This window comes from Tursiops truncatus, chromosome 10 (assembly GCF_011762595.2).
Source record: "Tursiops truncatus isolate mTurTru1 chromosome 10, mTurTru1.mat.Y, whole genome shotgun sequence".
Classification (NCBI taxonomy): Eukaryota; Metazoa; Chordata; class Mammalia; order Artiodactyla; family Delphinidae; genus Tursiops; species Tursiops truncatus.
Genome location: NC_047043.1, coordinates 28,497,642 through 28,512,863, shown reverse-complemented (window position 1 = coordinate 28,512,863; position 15,222 = coordinate 28,497,642). Strand labels below are relative to the sequence as shown.

The following is a 15,222-nucleotide window of genomic DNA, read 5'->3' as shown; positions in this document are numbered from 1 at the left end:
TCTGGCCTTAGCAACCTACATCCTGAAATCCCCATGGACCTGTATTTACCTCTTTCTCCAAGTAAACAGTAAGGCATGGGAAGGAGGATGGCAGATACATGACTCATTCAACAGATGATGTGTTGCACTGGCCTTAGAATATTATACTGGGCTTAGAATATTTCTGTAGTTTATATTCATTGCTCATCGGTGAATGCTCCAACCTCTGAAGCATTAGCACAGATTCCTTTGCAAGAAACTGACTTCATAGAACATCCCTTAATGCAAGAAGGTTTTGGCCCATGGAACGGACTTTATACACTGAGAGATTTCAGGGACGTGGGGGAAGTATTGCCCACTTTCCAAGTGAAGTTGACCCCATATCTCACTTTGTATCAAAACCAGAGCCCATGTTTTCCCTTCCCTCGGAAATCTGCTGTGAAAAGCCTCGGAATCCTTGCTGATTGAGAACTGGTGACCTTGGGGCCAAGCACAGCTCCGGCTTTCATGTAATTTACAGATTCACGGACCACTGTTTTTTACAATTTTGAATTCTGTTGCTTATTTTAGGATCTTGGCAAAGAGCAATGGCTGAACTATGTGTCTTGCAGTTGAGCAGAAAACCAGCAGTTATTGTATTTCTCCAACGTTTTGTTTGTATAGCTTTCCTGGGACTTGGATCCGGCGCTGTGACTTGAAAGGTGGGAGGTACGTGCACACCTGTGTGTGTGTGTGTGTGTGTTCGGGGTAGTGAACGTGCCGCCCCCATGGTAATCAACGTGGAGAGAGAGCCAGATCCACGTCCTGGGGAGCCCTGCTGAAGGCTCCTGTCATTACAGAGGTCCCCTCCACAAAGTCAAACACAATGATTCCCAAAGGATCCCTACAGAAGTGGGTGGAAGGTCAGTGTTTCTTGTCACTTTGTGGTTTTGAACACGAGACCCACAGCCTCCAGGGTGCTGTGCTTTCCTTGGCCGATCACATCAAGGTGGCCGTGCTAACATACTGTCTAACCCTGCCTCAGTCCGCACTGATAGAACCCCAGAGGCCACAGCAGCAACGCCGTGCTTTCCCTAATAGCTAAATCTAATTCAGTTCATCCTCCTAACCTCTGGGTCTGTCTTCTAAGTACCAAACTCTGCCCAAAGTTGATCATTCCCTGAAAAATGTTAAGGCTGACAATCATTTCCTTTAGGGACTTTAAATAATGAACTATTCAGCTGGGATAATGATGTGACAATTTGCAGGCAAATGTGGGCGTAGATGTCTGCGTCGTTTGTGAATAGGTATGAAAAAAGAGTTCATTTCCTTGAAACATTAGGACTTCTGTCTCACCTCCACCTCTCCATAAAGAAAAGAGAGATGAAAATGGAATTTAAAATTTAAAATAAACGGAAGAGATTTTAAAGAGTTAAAACATTTACAGAATACTCTTTCCAACCTCAATAAATAAATGGTTGCTGAATCTCGGACTCTTTTGGCCTTTCTTCCTGGTGGTTGGACCCGTTTAAATTTGTCCTTATGAAGACCACACAACCCACATTTTCAGAGAAGCCCCACATTTTTATTCTGTTTCACTGTCTCCCTGGGATCCGACTTTGATTTGGAATGTACGGTTGCTGTGGCTACAGTACACGGTTAACATTTTTTTTTTAATTAATTTATTTATTTTGGCTGCGTTGGGTCTTTGTTGCTGTGCACGGGCTTTCTCTAGTTGCGGCGAGCGGGGGCTACTCTCCATCGCGGTGCGTGGGCTTCTCATTGTCGTGGCTTCTCTTGTTGCGGAGCACGGGCTGTAGGCACACGGGCTTCAGTAGTTGTGACGTGCGGGCTTAGTTGCTCCGCGGCATTACGTGGTTAACTTTGATAAGGATGCTATTTTAATCTTTGTATTTTTATGAAATGCACACACACAAGCAAAATACACACATGCACATAATTCACAAACAATCTTCACCATCTGTTCATCAAGGTAAAGTGTCATCAGAAGCACAGACTAGCTGGTTGTAAAATTTCTTTCTAGAAGATTTCCAGGTGGTTGAAATAAACACGAATTAGACAGTAGAAAACTCTTAATGTATATTGGTCTAGGAACTTAGGAACTGAAAGAATTAATACATAGAGAGCTATACAACACACCCAGGGCCCCTAAATCCACAGTAACTACAACAATAATAATATACAATGCTGTAAGGTCATGAAAATCTATTCTATCATGCACAGAAAAGTACCTGGTTAAAGCTGTTAATATATGACAGTAGAGGGGGGTTCTGTATTTCAGTGCAATATATCACATTTGGAAATGAATGGATATAAAAATATATTTTTTTTGCTTTCAAAAAGTGGAAGCAAAACATAAGCCTTTTCTGCTAAACTATAAAAGTGTAATCAGCAGTTGGTCTGCTGTGATCTAATAAGGCATGGCCATCACACTTTCTCTGTCTATTCATTCCACTTAGCTCCAACCTTAACATACAGTAGCATATATGTATATGTTTAGCATCAGGAGAATCATGTCTTCTTCCATGAATTTCTTGTAAATATTATCATCCACTTGAAAGCATCTTTGATATAATTTCCTCCCTAATTTTTTCATTGCTTTTGTTTTTTTTTTTTTGGTCCCTCTTAACTAAGGAAATACCAGGAAGATATTGAAGTTTCTCCACGGCTAATTTTCCATTTCCATTTTGGAGTCATTTTTGAATTTTCAGTGTTGCAGCACCTGAGAAGCAATTGTATTAGGTCATTAACATGGAAATCTTAAAATATGGTCCTTATGTTGTTCTCTATTTTTTTTCTTTTCCTTCTAGTTTCCTCCATCTCTCCCTTCTTTCTTCCTTTCTTCTTGCCTTCCTTCCTTCCTTCCTTCCTAGAATTCACTGAAGTATTTCCTAGGTCCTAGCCTTTCACTTATTATTTTAATCAAAGCTTATCTTTGGGCCCAGGGTGTGAAAAGTAAAAATGTCTCTGAAATTCTATTTTACAATATAGACAGAGAAGTTGGCTTGAGTTTCACTTAAATACTATACACATTCGGTATCACACAAGGGGTGGGGGTAGGGCTGCAACATAAATGTAACAATTCCTTTTAGTCTGTATTTACAAAAGAAAGCCCCTTCCCTAATGAAAAAGTCTCTTCGGCATCTGTTCCCTGAAGCCTGCGGAGAAAACATTTTATCCATGGCTTGGAAAAGATCTCTTTTTCAGAGAACGTCCACTGTTCCCCAAGAGGTTCCATGGGCTGGATTCTCCTGTTCTTAGTTGAGCAATGAATAAGCACTGGATGTGTTTTCCAGGGATGAGCTGGTTATTTCCGGGGTGGAAACATTGTATGTTCCTGAAAAACAGAACAGCAGCTCAGCTGAAGGCCAAGTCTTCATGATTACCAGGGTGTGAACCTCTGCTCATAGACCAGGGGGCGCTCTACTCCAGGAGCCAGGTAAGCTCAGGCCATGCCTGGATAGGAACACATGCCTGCCCTCCTCCCCAGACCCAGAAGTCCTGGAGAACAAACAAAGCTGTTCTCAAGCATGCGTGGCGGCCGACAAGACAAGCACTAACTATTTCACATCATACCAGCAGCCAGATTTCTACAAAAGACAGGGAGATCGCGACAGGGGCAGCCCTCTGCATGCCACCACATGCACTGGCTTGGGGGCATCCGTGGGAGGGAATATCCCTGGTCCCTTTGGGTTGATGTGACTTTGGGAAGCTCTTGGGAGGGGCCTGGGGACTGAGCTGGGCAAAGGGAGAAAAGGAAAGAAAAGAGAAAATTACAGGAGAAGAAAAGGCAGGACCGAAAAAGCAGCAGGAGTCAGAGAATGCCAACAAGAGCGCTGAGGATGAGTGTAGCAGGGCGGGTGGCCCGCGAGCTACTGCACAGGCTCGTGTCAGCAGGGGGGTGGGGGCTGAACACGGGGACGGTACGGGCTGTGTGTTGGGCAGGGGAAGCGACACAGTGCCCCACCCTACCATCAGATGGGCGGACTGCCACGGCTAACAAGGTTTCCATCATTGCCTGGGGGGCCCTTTGTCGCTGCTGACAACACAAACCAAAGTTACAGTGATTATGGAACCCTCAGATAGGCCAACCTGGATCTGCATTAATGACCCTGAAAGGCTAAGAGGCAATGGCCGGGGCTCTCAGGCCCCGAGACCTCGGGAACAGGACCCCGACTCTTGACCTGACTGGCTCAGAAACAATGAACACGTTTTACTGACCTCACATATTGCATAATTCTGATTCTGTGGAATCGCTTCATAGAGTTTTCACTGTTCTTGCTTTAATGCAAACGATAAACATGATCCAGGGACAGTGCTGGCCAAAGGGAATAGTTCTAACAGACCCTGGAGATCTGATCATTTCACAACAGGTCCAATCAAAAGTGAAGGTCCTCCAGTTTCACGAGCAATGCATCAAAATGAAGCTCAAAACACCAAGTTCTCTGGAGTTTCAATAATTAATAGGCATTCTCAAAATTTGCTTTATGTGAAAAGCTTTAGTCAGGAAGGCTTTTGATACATTTGATACATGTCTTCATTTGTGAGATTTGTTCAGTTTTGAGGAGCTGAAAGGAAGTCTGGTGCCTATTTTCCTAAGGGGAGGAGGTGGTGGTGACATGGGACAGGAGTTTCAGCTTGCCAGAATAGCTGAAACCCACTGCCCAAAGTCATTAACATTCTTTATCTTATGTCTACAAGGAGGAAACGTTCACTGCGCCATGCCCCTCATAGAACAGCTAACTTGGGTGATCCCTCATATGTTTGCAATTTTATAAATGTCGATGTGTAAAAGAACACTCCAAAAAAAGAAAAGGGGAAAAAAAAAGGAAATGAAACTCACAGCATGGGATCCTATGGTAGGATTCTCTAAATATATTCTTCGCTGCCCGGTAACCCATAAACATGACCGACCTATTCTTATATAACAGGAATAGAAGAGAACTCCGTGTTTGACCAGGCCAGCAATTTACAGTTCCCAGTGTTACGGTGGATACAGTTTTTATGGAGAGCGCTCCACAGGCTGAAGGCAACTGCCCTCTGTACCAACCCCTTGGGTGTTTGGGAAAATATAAGCAAGTACTTAACCTCTGCCCCAAATAAGGCCATTATGGGTCAATGCCATGAAGTGGGCAGTGGGACAGTAGGGGCGTGAGATTCCCCCCAGGGCAAATATGTTTAGGTCAAGCCAGGAAACATCTAGAGGTCAGCACGTACCTGTCTTACCAAACAAATTGTTAAATCTTCTTGATATTGGAGAACTCATAGAAAATACTGGAGTGGATGAACCTAGGGACGTGGACTAGAAAAGAAAAGAAGAATTACACAGCAAACGTGTTAGACCAAGGCCCGGTTTTGATCTGTAGGATGATTCGTTTGCTGCCTGCCGGTGGTCACTGACTGCGTCTTTCATTTCACTTTAAGGAGAGAGCCTGGATGAGCATGAATTTCTGTTTCAGACAAACTAAGCAGGGGAGCCACCTTTTGAAACACTGTAACATCGCCACCGGTAGGAGGGAAATAGCTTCCAAATACATTTTTTACTGTTCGATAGGGTTTACTAGCTTCTGACATAGGAAAACAAATATATTTAAGTGCAATAGTTATCTTCCAAGATGAACTACAGAAAATTCTATTCATCATTCTTCTTCAAATTTTGTTCTTTATGGCCTTGAGTTTCCCCAGAAGAGTACTTCTCATTGAAATTTGGTTTTAACCTCCAGTTGATATTATCTGTGCTATTTGTAACCTCTATTTAAAGATGTGGGGACAGCATCTTAATGCTAGTTCTGTTCCATGACTATGTTTAATAGGCAGAATCAGGTAAGAAGAAAACACAGTGGAATAATCTATGTTATAACTGGTAGTGGAGAGAGAGGAGTTTGTGTAAGTCTCTACAAAGGAAGTATTTACCTTTGAGTGCTGTGAAGACCATCTCGACAGTGAAAACTTATTCAGCAAGGCTTCCTGTACCTGCATCATTTAAAAGAAGCCATTGTCAACTCAACATGTCACTGCAATTTAGACTTTTCTAGAATCATGACTGTCACTGTTCTTACCTTCTGATCCCAAAGGCATCCAAAGAGTAAAATGAATAATCCCTGAAAAAAGAATTGGGAAGAAGTGCATTTTAATCATATTAATTATATTAATCACAGTCTAGTCTAGCAAACTAGGAAGTATGGTTCACCTGCCATAGAATTTGTACTACCTCTTTCCACATCTGCATTTATGGTCCAGTAGATGACAGTGATGTAGTAGGTCCACACCAAGGGCCTCTGATGTGATAATGTCATAAGGATATTTTCAATTTCCCTATTTCCACCCAATTGTGCGCTGGAGATCCTGCTGGTTATGTTATTAAAAATACCTCTTATGTCTACAGTAGCCCTCATGTAGTTGTGATGAGAACATAGGGCATGAGGTGGAATAATCAGTCCCTTCTAGTCAAGGCATATTATAAACATCATTAGACATGAGCCTTAGAGTTTGGAGCCATGGGCCCAGTAGCAGAAGTTAGAATTTGCATGGTCTTGGCATTAGCATCTAGGGCAACGTCTCGGCATCACCTCCAGATGCCCTGGATCCTCACCAGCTCATGGGGACTTAGGCCTACCACTGGTTGAATCAGAATTAAGCATCCCCTTCCTTGCGCTCCAAAGGCTTGTTGTCTGTACCTCTGCTAAAGCCCACCTAACAACGTGGCTTGTATTATAGTTACGTGCTGCTGGAGAGCAAAGAGAATGTCTTTTTCATTTTCACATAATGGAGCAAAATGTCTACCTTACATAGAGCATTCATTCTTTCATCCTTCAGAAAAATGTTGCCTGAGAACCCACTATGTGGTACAGAGCCTGCATTGCATTTGCCAAGGTGCTCATGACTGAGCATCTAGTCTGTGCCAAGGTCTTTGCAGGCACTAGGAATGTACTGATAAATAAGACAGACGCTGCCCCTGACCTCACCAAGGCTGGGCTCGTTTAATGCTAGTGGAAATTAACTGGAGAGATTGTTTGGTTTAACGGTGGTATTTTCATTTAGGAGATAATAAACGGCATCAAGATAATGTTAGATAAACAGCAAAATCCAGTGTAGGGAAGGGACTTTCCTCCTATTTGTATTATCAGGGCACTTAGAAGAGAGGTGCGTAGGCAACTAAATTATAATGCAGGTGATAAGAGGCATGCGGTTCCATGGGAGCAGAGGAACGCGCCCTTTCTATTTCACTGACTTCTTGTCATTACCGTTCTTTAGGGCTAGGGCCTCCTATGAACAAAAGTCCTTCCCCGTTCCTACCCCTGTTTGTGTTTCTATCATTATAGATCCTTCCTGAGAGCGCTGCCCTGCAGAACGTACCTGGAAGGCATTGAGGAGGGTAAATACAATATGGAAGACAGCATTGCTCCCCTGGAACACGGTGGCGAGACCGAAACCCCAGGTGAGCCCCAAGAGCGGTGTGAGGACCCCAAGGCTCTTGGTGATCTGGAACAGGCTGCTTTTCTCCTGCCTGCTCGGCTTGTCCCCGATGGAAGGTCTCAGGATCTTGGTGATGACCACGACTGTGATGGTCACGTTGACCACCACAATGATCAGTGCTGGGATAACGAAGGCCAGCAGGGCCTTGGTGTCCTCCCAGTTGAGCCAACAGGCATTTTTCCTCGTGTAGACCTCCCGGGGCTGGGTGGCCCCCACCGTGATGACGGAGATGACCAGAGGGCAACCGTAGCCGAGAGAAAACGCAATGGCCTTCTGAATGGACTTGCTCGTGTCATGCAGGATGAAAACCAACCGGTAGAAGAGCATGAGGCCCAGAGTCAGCATCCAGAAGAAGACGCTGAGGTAGGAGAAGTGGACGAAGAAGGTGGCAGCCACACAGGCCGTCTGGTTGAGCGGGTAGCGGTAGTTGTGGACGGCGGCGGCCACGATGAACCAGACGTCGGCGACCAGAAGGGAGGCCGCGATGTTCACGATGCAGATGTGGCGCATGGAGGAAGTCCGGTTCTTGGTGACCGATTTCCACACCACGGCTTCCACAGCGAGGCAGGCCGCCAAGCTCAAGATGGAAAAGCACAGCCCGATGTAGGAAATGATATCCAGCAGGATCTTCAGGAGAGAATCAGGGTCCGGGGAATCAGGGGACATGAGGATGGAGAAGGATGTGAGGTGGTCACAGCTGCAGGACACACTGTCCTCGGTGACTTCTTTAACATAACACCCGCTGCTGTCCCACCCCCCTGTGTGGTTGGCGAGGTTGAAGTTCCAGAAGACACACCTCGGTACCCCGCCCGAAGGGTTGTTGTTTTTGAAGGTCATCGAAATCCTGAATGGCGATGGCGCGGTTAGATTGTGGCTGACAGTGGTTGTCATCACTAGGCTGTTTGCAAAAGTCTTTCCTGGGACATCCTGGGCGAGGATGGTCTTGAGAGTTGGGAAAGCCACGGTGACGATAAATGAATCTGGTTGCAGGTGTTCCAGCTGGCATTCATTAATGGTCACATTGCCCCAGAGCTCAGAGTCTAAGAAAACAAAGCTCTGTGTGTAGGATTTGGGGTGGCCAGATTTTATGACCATGCTCTTCATCTGAACATTAGGTTGGGAGATGGTGCTATCTTCTGACCGCAAGGCTCGGGAAAATCTTTCCAATGAATCCAGTAACTGTGAGCTCTGATTGGTCTTTTGCTGTTGTGACATCATCCAGGTATTCAAAATGGGTTTGCCGAGGATGACGTTGACCGTGGAGAGGACGTGCTGTAATTGACAAGACATGGGATCAAACCAACCGAATGTTTTCAATCGTAAGAGAGAAGAAGAGAACATCTCCCTGGAAACTCATTAAGTGGGTACAGGGAAGAAGAAAATAGAAGAGAAAAATGCAGCATCCCAGGCTGTGGAGGACTCTGATCCACCTTCTTATGGAGGGAATTAGCAGGGGATGGGCCCTCACAACTGCGAGACTTACTAAACATTTAGCAGTCGTGACGGTGAGAACTGCCCCCACCTCTCACTAAGGTCGACTCAGCGGGCTGACAGAGATATTTATTTATTGTTTTATTTTATTTTAAATCTCAAGCCTGTAAAGGCTTTTGGGTGGGTGGTATCTTACCAGCAAGGGTGAGGTAGTCTCAGAAGACCCTCTCAAATGCTAAGCATCAAATACGCCATGGAAGTGTTGTTAAAGGCATCTTTCTTTTTAGCTCAACATTTTGATTCTCTCTCCCATAAACCTGGAATTGTCATTTGTGGCTTCTCTCCATGGAGAGAAGTGGCTTTTTCTCTCTGCCCTTCTTTGCCTTGTTCTGTTCTCTGAAATGATGAGCCCTGCAGTTAGTTGAATGGTGGCCCTTATTTGGAGAAAACCTCATTTGGAGAAAGCATCTTTGTAGATGTAATTAAGGATCTTGAGAGAAAAACCAACCTGGATTACCTAAATGGGCCCTAAATCCAAGTATCCTTATAAGAGACAGAAGAGGAGAAGGTACATGGAGAAGAAGAGAAGGTCATGTGAAGACAAAGCCAGAGGTTGGAATGAAGCAATTTGTTACAGCAGCCCTAGGAAATCTGTATAAGCTCCTTAGACTCCTGGTACCCAAGCTGCTTGCCAGTTACCTCCGGTTGGGTTTGGCCAATGAGAAGCAGCGGCTGGAGATGAGAGGATGAGAGAAGAAAGAAGCTGAGATATATTTTTCCTGCTACCCGCTGCACCTTCATTTCACTCTCAGCACACCTTTGGTGATAGTTACATACTTCCAATACTGTAGTTCCTGCTCAGTGACCCCTCCTCCAACGCTATGGGTGCACTATTTCCTCTCCTTCCCACCTTAATCCTCAGGGTAGTAAGGGCTTCTAAATGTCGCTGGTCTCTGGGTACGTTACACCTTTTTTTTTTTTTTTTTAAATTCCTGGTTTTACCTCTGTAAGTATCCCTTCATTAAAGTCTCTTCATGTGAATTCTGGTGGGTGAATTCTCTTGCCTCTCAGAATGCGGATTGCTTCAAAGATCATGTTTTGTGAGAGACCATTGAGAATCCCACCTTGTACATATTCTGAAAACCTTTCACTCCTAGTTTTCATAGAAAGCAGGTAAGAATTCATTCTCTTTTAATGAAGAAACTAAAACAGACCTTCTCTAAAGAAATCTTAAGATCCCAAAATGTACACTGAAAATATTCACTGATATGCTAAAAGCCAGAGCTGGCAAAGCGTTGTTCGGGAAAAGACGGAGAAGAAGTTGCAATGGAGAGAAGTTATGTTTCTTGACCCCAAGTCCTGAGGGATGAAAAGACAAGACCCCAAACTCCTGCAAGGCTTAAGCAAACTCACCATCATCATTTCTGAATTCACTTGGGTTGGAACTGTTGACAGCAAATCAAGGATGTTAATAATGGCTCCCAGGCTCCCAGGAAATGACTTGACTTCAAGTTTCACCTGGTTTGTGCTAATGGAAAGATTCTTTAGGTATGAAGGGAGCTTCTCATCCTGAGAGGGGCTCTTCATCAAAGCCTAGTAAAACAAAAGCCGACACAGAAAAAAAACAAAAAACTTGCCCATCAGTCATCAAATACTGCTGATACATCCATGACAAAAATCTCTCACATCTGAGTTTCCTTTTTGATTCCTCCATTCTCATAAGTATATCCCATAAGGTAATGTACTTATCTCTTAAACTGTGCTTGCTCTTCAGAATAGAATATTACACGAGACCTCACACATAGAAGGGGAACAGTAGAGCATATGTCAACCTGATGACTAGTTGAAAAGAAAAAGGAAGGGAAGTAGATATGACTGCTAGAGAACTAGATTAAAGTTGCATGAAATTGTCACTTGATTGTCTCTATGAAAGCACATTTGCCACTCTGAGGTTTCTATCCCAAATTCCCTCGGACAGTTCTGGTTTACATCTGATGTCCCAGTGTAATTATAAATGGTGTCCTCTTTTATTTTCAAAAATGATACAAATGAACTTATATACAAAACAGAAATAGACCCATATACATAGAAATCAAACTTAAGGTTACCAAAGGGGAAAGGGGGGGAGGGAAAATTAGGACCAACAAGGACCTACTGTATAGCACAGGGAACTATACTCAATATTTTGTAATAACCTATAAGGGAAAAGAATCTGAAATATTCTTTTTTAGATTCTTTTCCCTAAGGCAACATTGTAAATTAACTGTACTTCAATAAAACAAACACACACACACAAACAAAAAAACCAAAAAGTACAAAGTATCCTGGTTTGGATGACAAATTATATGGTCACCTTATCTATAATGATCACATTTGTGTTTTCTAACTATCTGACTCCTCACTATAATTAAAGAATGAATTAAAAGTTGGTCTTCTCCATAAAGAACTTTGATGAGTGTTCTAACCCAGGGGAGTTTCTTCCTCTGAATGCAGAAGTATTTGTTTTACTTAACGGAATTTACATCTGTGACATCTCTACCAATGTCATCCTGTGTTTTAATTTCAATCTCTCTCCCATTAAATGATAAGCTCCTTAACAATGGGAACCATGTGTTGCATTTCTTTGTATCCTTCTCATATCCCATAATCCCTAACATAGTCACTTAACTTCGTATGTAGTAGGTATTCAATAACATATGTTGGATGGATAAATTAGACGGAGCATGATAGGTCAGCATGCCCCCTTTCCATTGAAGGGGTATGTAGTATCTAGAATTGGGACCAGGGCCCAATGTTGAGTTCAAATTATAATTTCTATCCTCCTCAATTGGGATAGTTTATATTCCCGATGCTTTACCCATCAAGGTCTAACTCAGATGCCACGTTTTTCAAGCAGAACTTCCTGATTATCCTAGCCCCAATTAATACATATGTAACATCTATATTCCATATCCAATCAGAGGTCAAGTTTTGATTTGGCCGCTTTACCCTGATAGCACCTATAATAATGCTTTATACATAGTCGGTATTTTAAGGAATTTGATGTGAGACAAGAGATAATTAGATAAAATGCAAACCAATATCACCCTTTTTTCTCAGTCCTTCTTCCCGGGATGCAAGGATTTGGAGCTAACCAGATGTTAGCTCCAAATATAGCTCACGGTCTGAAGATGTTACCATGAGCTATAACCCCACTAATTGCCTCATTTATTGTAACTCATGGAATTTTAGGCGTCTCGAACTTTCAGCAACCTAAGTATGAGAGGTAATTTATATTTATTTTGATGAAGTGAAACTTGTTTTTCCTACCACATGGCAGTAACCTCTATTCTAGGTAAGAGAGGTCAGCTAGGCCCTTCTATAACTATAGGCTACCTCTAAGGATTAAGGAAATCTCAGACTTGTAAAAGCGTAAAGCCCAACTATTTTTTTGACTGATGAACCTTACTTTTTGTGTTGCTCCCCTTTCTGAAAAGATTAGCGCTATTAGCTTGATATAAAAATTCTTCAAAGGAGAGCAGTTAGAGGGGATAACACGACTTCCATCTTGGAGGTAATGGAAACAAGGTATTAAGAAGTCAAGGTGACGCTGTACAGCTGGTCCTAGGGCAGAACACGTATTTCGCTGCCTCCATATTTGGATTCAAGCAAAATATTCGGCATTTCTAGGGTTGCATCTTCTTTGGAATTAAATAGGTATAGCTTTGAGAGCAACACCAAGCAGCTCAAAGCCCGTTTTCCTAAGTGCTGAGAAATAGGATCAGCTAGACACACCTCCCCACCAAGAGTTCAGAGTCAAGTGTTTAAGAATCACCTCAGGGGGCTTCCCTGGTGGCGCAGTGGTTGAGAGTCTGCCTGCTAATGCAGGGGACACGGGTTCGAGCCCTGGTCTGGGAGGATCCCACATGCCGCGGAGCGGCTGGGCCCGTGAGCCACGGCCGCTGAGCCTGCGCATCTGGAGCCTGTGCTCCGCAACGAGAGAGGCCGTAACAGTGAGAGGCCCGCGCACTGCGATGAAGAGTGGCCCCCGCTTGCCGCAACTAGAGAAAGCCCTCGCACAGAAACGAAGACCCAACACAGCAAAAATAAATAAAATAAATTAATAAACTCCTACCCCAACATCTTCTAAAAAAAAAAAAAAAGAATCACCTCAGCCAGCTGGAGCAGAGTATTTATGGGGGCAGAGATGCAGTTGTTTTTCTTAACCTTCCACTGGGAGCCCACACATCTGTAAGTTATGATCCCGCCAATGGGACTCCCAGGGATTCTGGGAACATTAGAGAACTGGCAAAGCTTCTGGATGACTTTTCCGGGTTCCCCAACACCTATGATAGGATCTTGGCATGTGACGTTCTCCCCTGCATTGGAAAAATGGACATAAAAAGGACAATTGAAGGGAGGAGAAAAGATAGTGGAAATAGGGTCAGGCTTAGGTAGAGCTTTGATCTTTGAACTCATCTTCTTTTTTCCTTTCAGTGACCTTTTCGGAGTTGCCCACTTTCTTTATTTTGCCCCTGATTTTCTAAAGCCCCTTAGGGCTTTCCATGCAAATCCGATTCTAATCTGCGCTGGCTTTTTCTAACAGAATTTATTTCCTCAGTGCCTCTGACCTCCAGGAATCTTCCCTCTGATGCCTGCAAAACCTAAGCCATGGAAAATAATGAGAGCTTGACGTGTACTCATCCAGATGAAAGACAGGCAGGTTAACAAGGGTCTCAGGGACATAATGACTTAATCCAAGGGGTTCTCAGCTCTGGTGTATTAGAATCTTCAGAGGAGCTTGGAAAATACCAATGTCCAGGCTCACTCCAGCCCAAGAAGATCAAAACCCCTTGGGCTGGAATTCAGGCATCAGCAGTTTTTTAAGCTTCCCCGGTGATTCTAGGGTGCAGGCAAGTTTGAGAAGCACCACCTTAATCCAAGGATATAATTAGTAGCAGAAATCCCAGGCACCCATGACCTGAATATTCTGGGCAACATTCCTAAGCATTTATTCCTTCTGGTTTCCCGTAGGATGACTTTTCTTTACCTCGACTCAAGACAGACTTGAATGGGAAAATGTCATTTATTGCAGAATCTCTAGTCTCCAAGGGACCCTGACTCTCTGATGAGCAGACCCCCGCTCTCATCATCTTTTAAACTTAGCATGAATTGAGTTCTTAGCCATTGTGTAAAATCTTAGAATACCTAAGTAATGTTCTATTAGGAAAAAGAAGAGGAATCAGACTTGGTATGAAGAAAGAAGAGCAGAACAAAGGTAAGTGAATAAAACATGATGATGTCTAGGCTAAGATGGAGGGACAGTGGAGAAATGACCTTGGCTGCCCCCTGGAAGAGGTGTGCTTTTGGTGGGGTCCAGAGGCCGGTGACTCAGAGAGACAGGGAGCTCTAAGTGGCTTCCTACTTTGTTGTCTAGGGCTCAGATACCAACAGATGTTGAGAAGGACCTCAAATCCCTCAGTAAACTCAAACAAGCTTGGTAATGGAGCCATGGATCCTACAGACGTCGCGGGTTCTATTAGAGAGAAGATTTCTGCGGGGAGGGGATTGCTTATGATGCAAGCCCAGGAGTATCCTTTATCCACTTGCCCCTCAGTTGCTACTGAGGAGAGCTCTTCGGTATTGGTTATTACAGAGATGGCTCCACAAATCACGACCTTTTACCTTGAAAATAGTATTTAGGGGGATATTGGCTCAGTGATGACAAAGCATGGGAAAGACAGTTTCTGATTCTTTTTACGTAGCCCTTTTTACATAGTTTCTGATTCTTTTCACGTACGGAAATACGGCTTCATCTGCAAGGCTTTCTTGATCAATTTCTCCCCCCCTAATCACTAGCAGAGTTAAACCAGGCAGCCCCTTCTAACCACCCACAACTGCCTCTAGTTTAGAATCTACCACATTATATGTGATAACATTTTTAAATCGCATTTATCTCTCCCCTAGGCTTGAGGCCAAGAAACACAGCTTATTTCTTTTCAAAGCCCCATGCTTAGCTCAAGGCTTGCTCCATGAACGTGATTAACATGTATTTATTGATGGATGAATGAGGAGTGAATGAATACAGGAATCCCTGCTCATGACTATAACATTTTAAAATAATTTAAGGTGTTCTCACCAGGAACCAGATTAAGCTTCATAGATGGGCTCCGCACTGAATTATTAGCGGTATTGGTAATGTGACAAAACACATTCATATTTTCTGGACAGGAAATTGAGTTTGCCACGAAGTGGTGTTTGTAGCACACTTGCTTTCCGTTAACTTCTTTTGCTAAGGTACAATGAAAGGATGAAGTCACAGCATTAGTATTCAAAGCACAAATTTTGTGAAAATCA

The 15,222-nt window shown here is 43.6% G+C and overlaps 1 protein-coding gene across 10 annotated transcripts in view; it reads right to left on the bottom strand.

Moving 5' to 3' along the window:
• Positions 1 to 2,578: 2,578 nt before the first annotated feature.
• The window catches only part of ADGRF5 (adhesion G protein-coupled receptor F5), a 106,596-nt gene continuing 93,952 nt past the window's right edge, over positions 2,579 to 15,222 (bottom strand). For 7 of the 10 annotated variants that reach the window (XM_073810639.1, XM_019949968.3, XM_073810640.1 and 4 more), the window contains 8 exons: positions 15,005 to 15,157; positions 13,036 to 13,244; positions 10,300 to 10,479; positions 7,336 to 8,727; positions 6,039 to 6,080; positions 5,893 to 5,952; positions 5,197 to 5,281; positions 2,579 to 3,316 (listed from right to left, as the gene is read on the bottom strand). In XM_073810639.1, coding sequence (XP_073666740.1) covers positions 3,237 to 3,316; positions 5,197 to 5,281; positions 5,893 to 5,952; positions 6,039 to 6,080; positions 7,336 to 8,727; positions 10,300 to 10,479; positions 13,036 to 13,244; positions 15,005 to 15,157 — 2,201 coding nt within the window. In that variant the 3' untranslated portion in view covers positions 2,579 to 3,236. Of the gene's footprint in view, positions 4,019 to 5,196; positions 5,282 to 5,892; positions 5,953 to 6,038; positions 6,081 to 7,335; positions 8,728 to 10,299; positions 10,480 to 13,035; positions 13,245 to 15,004; positions 15,158 to 15,222 lie in introns of all 10 variants that reach the window. The other 3 variants (XM_073810638.1, XM_073810637.1, XM_073810642.1) reach the window with 3 other exon arrangements.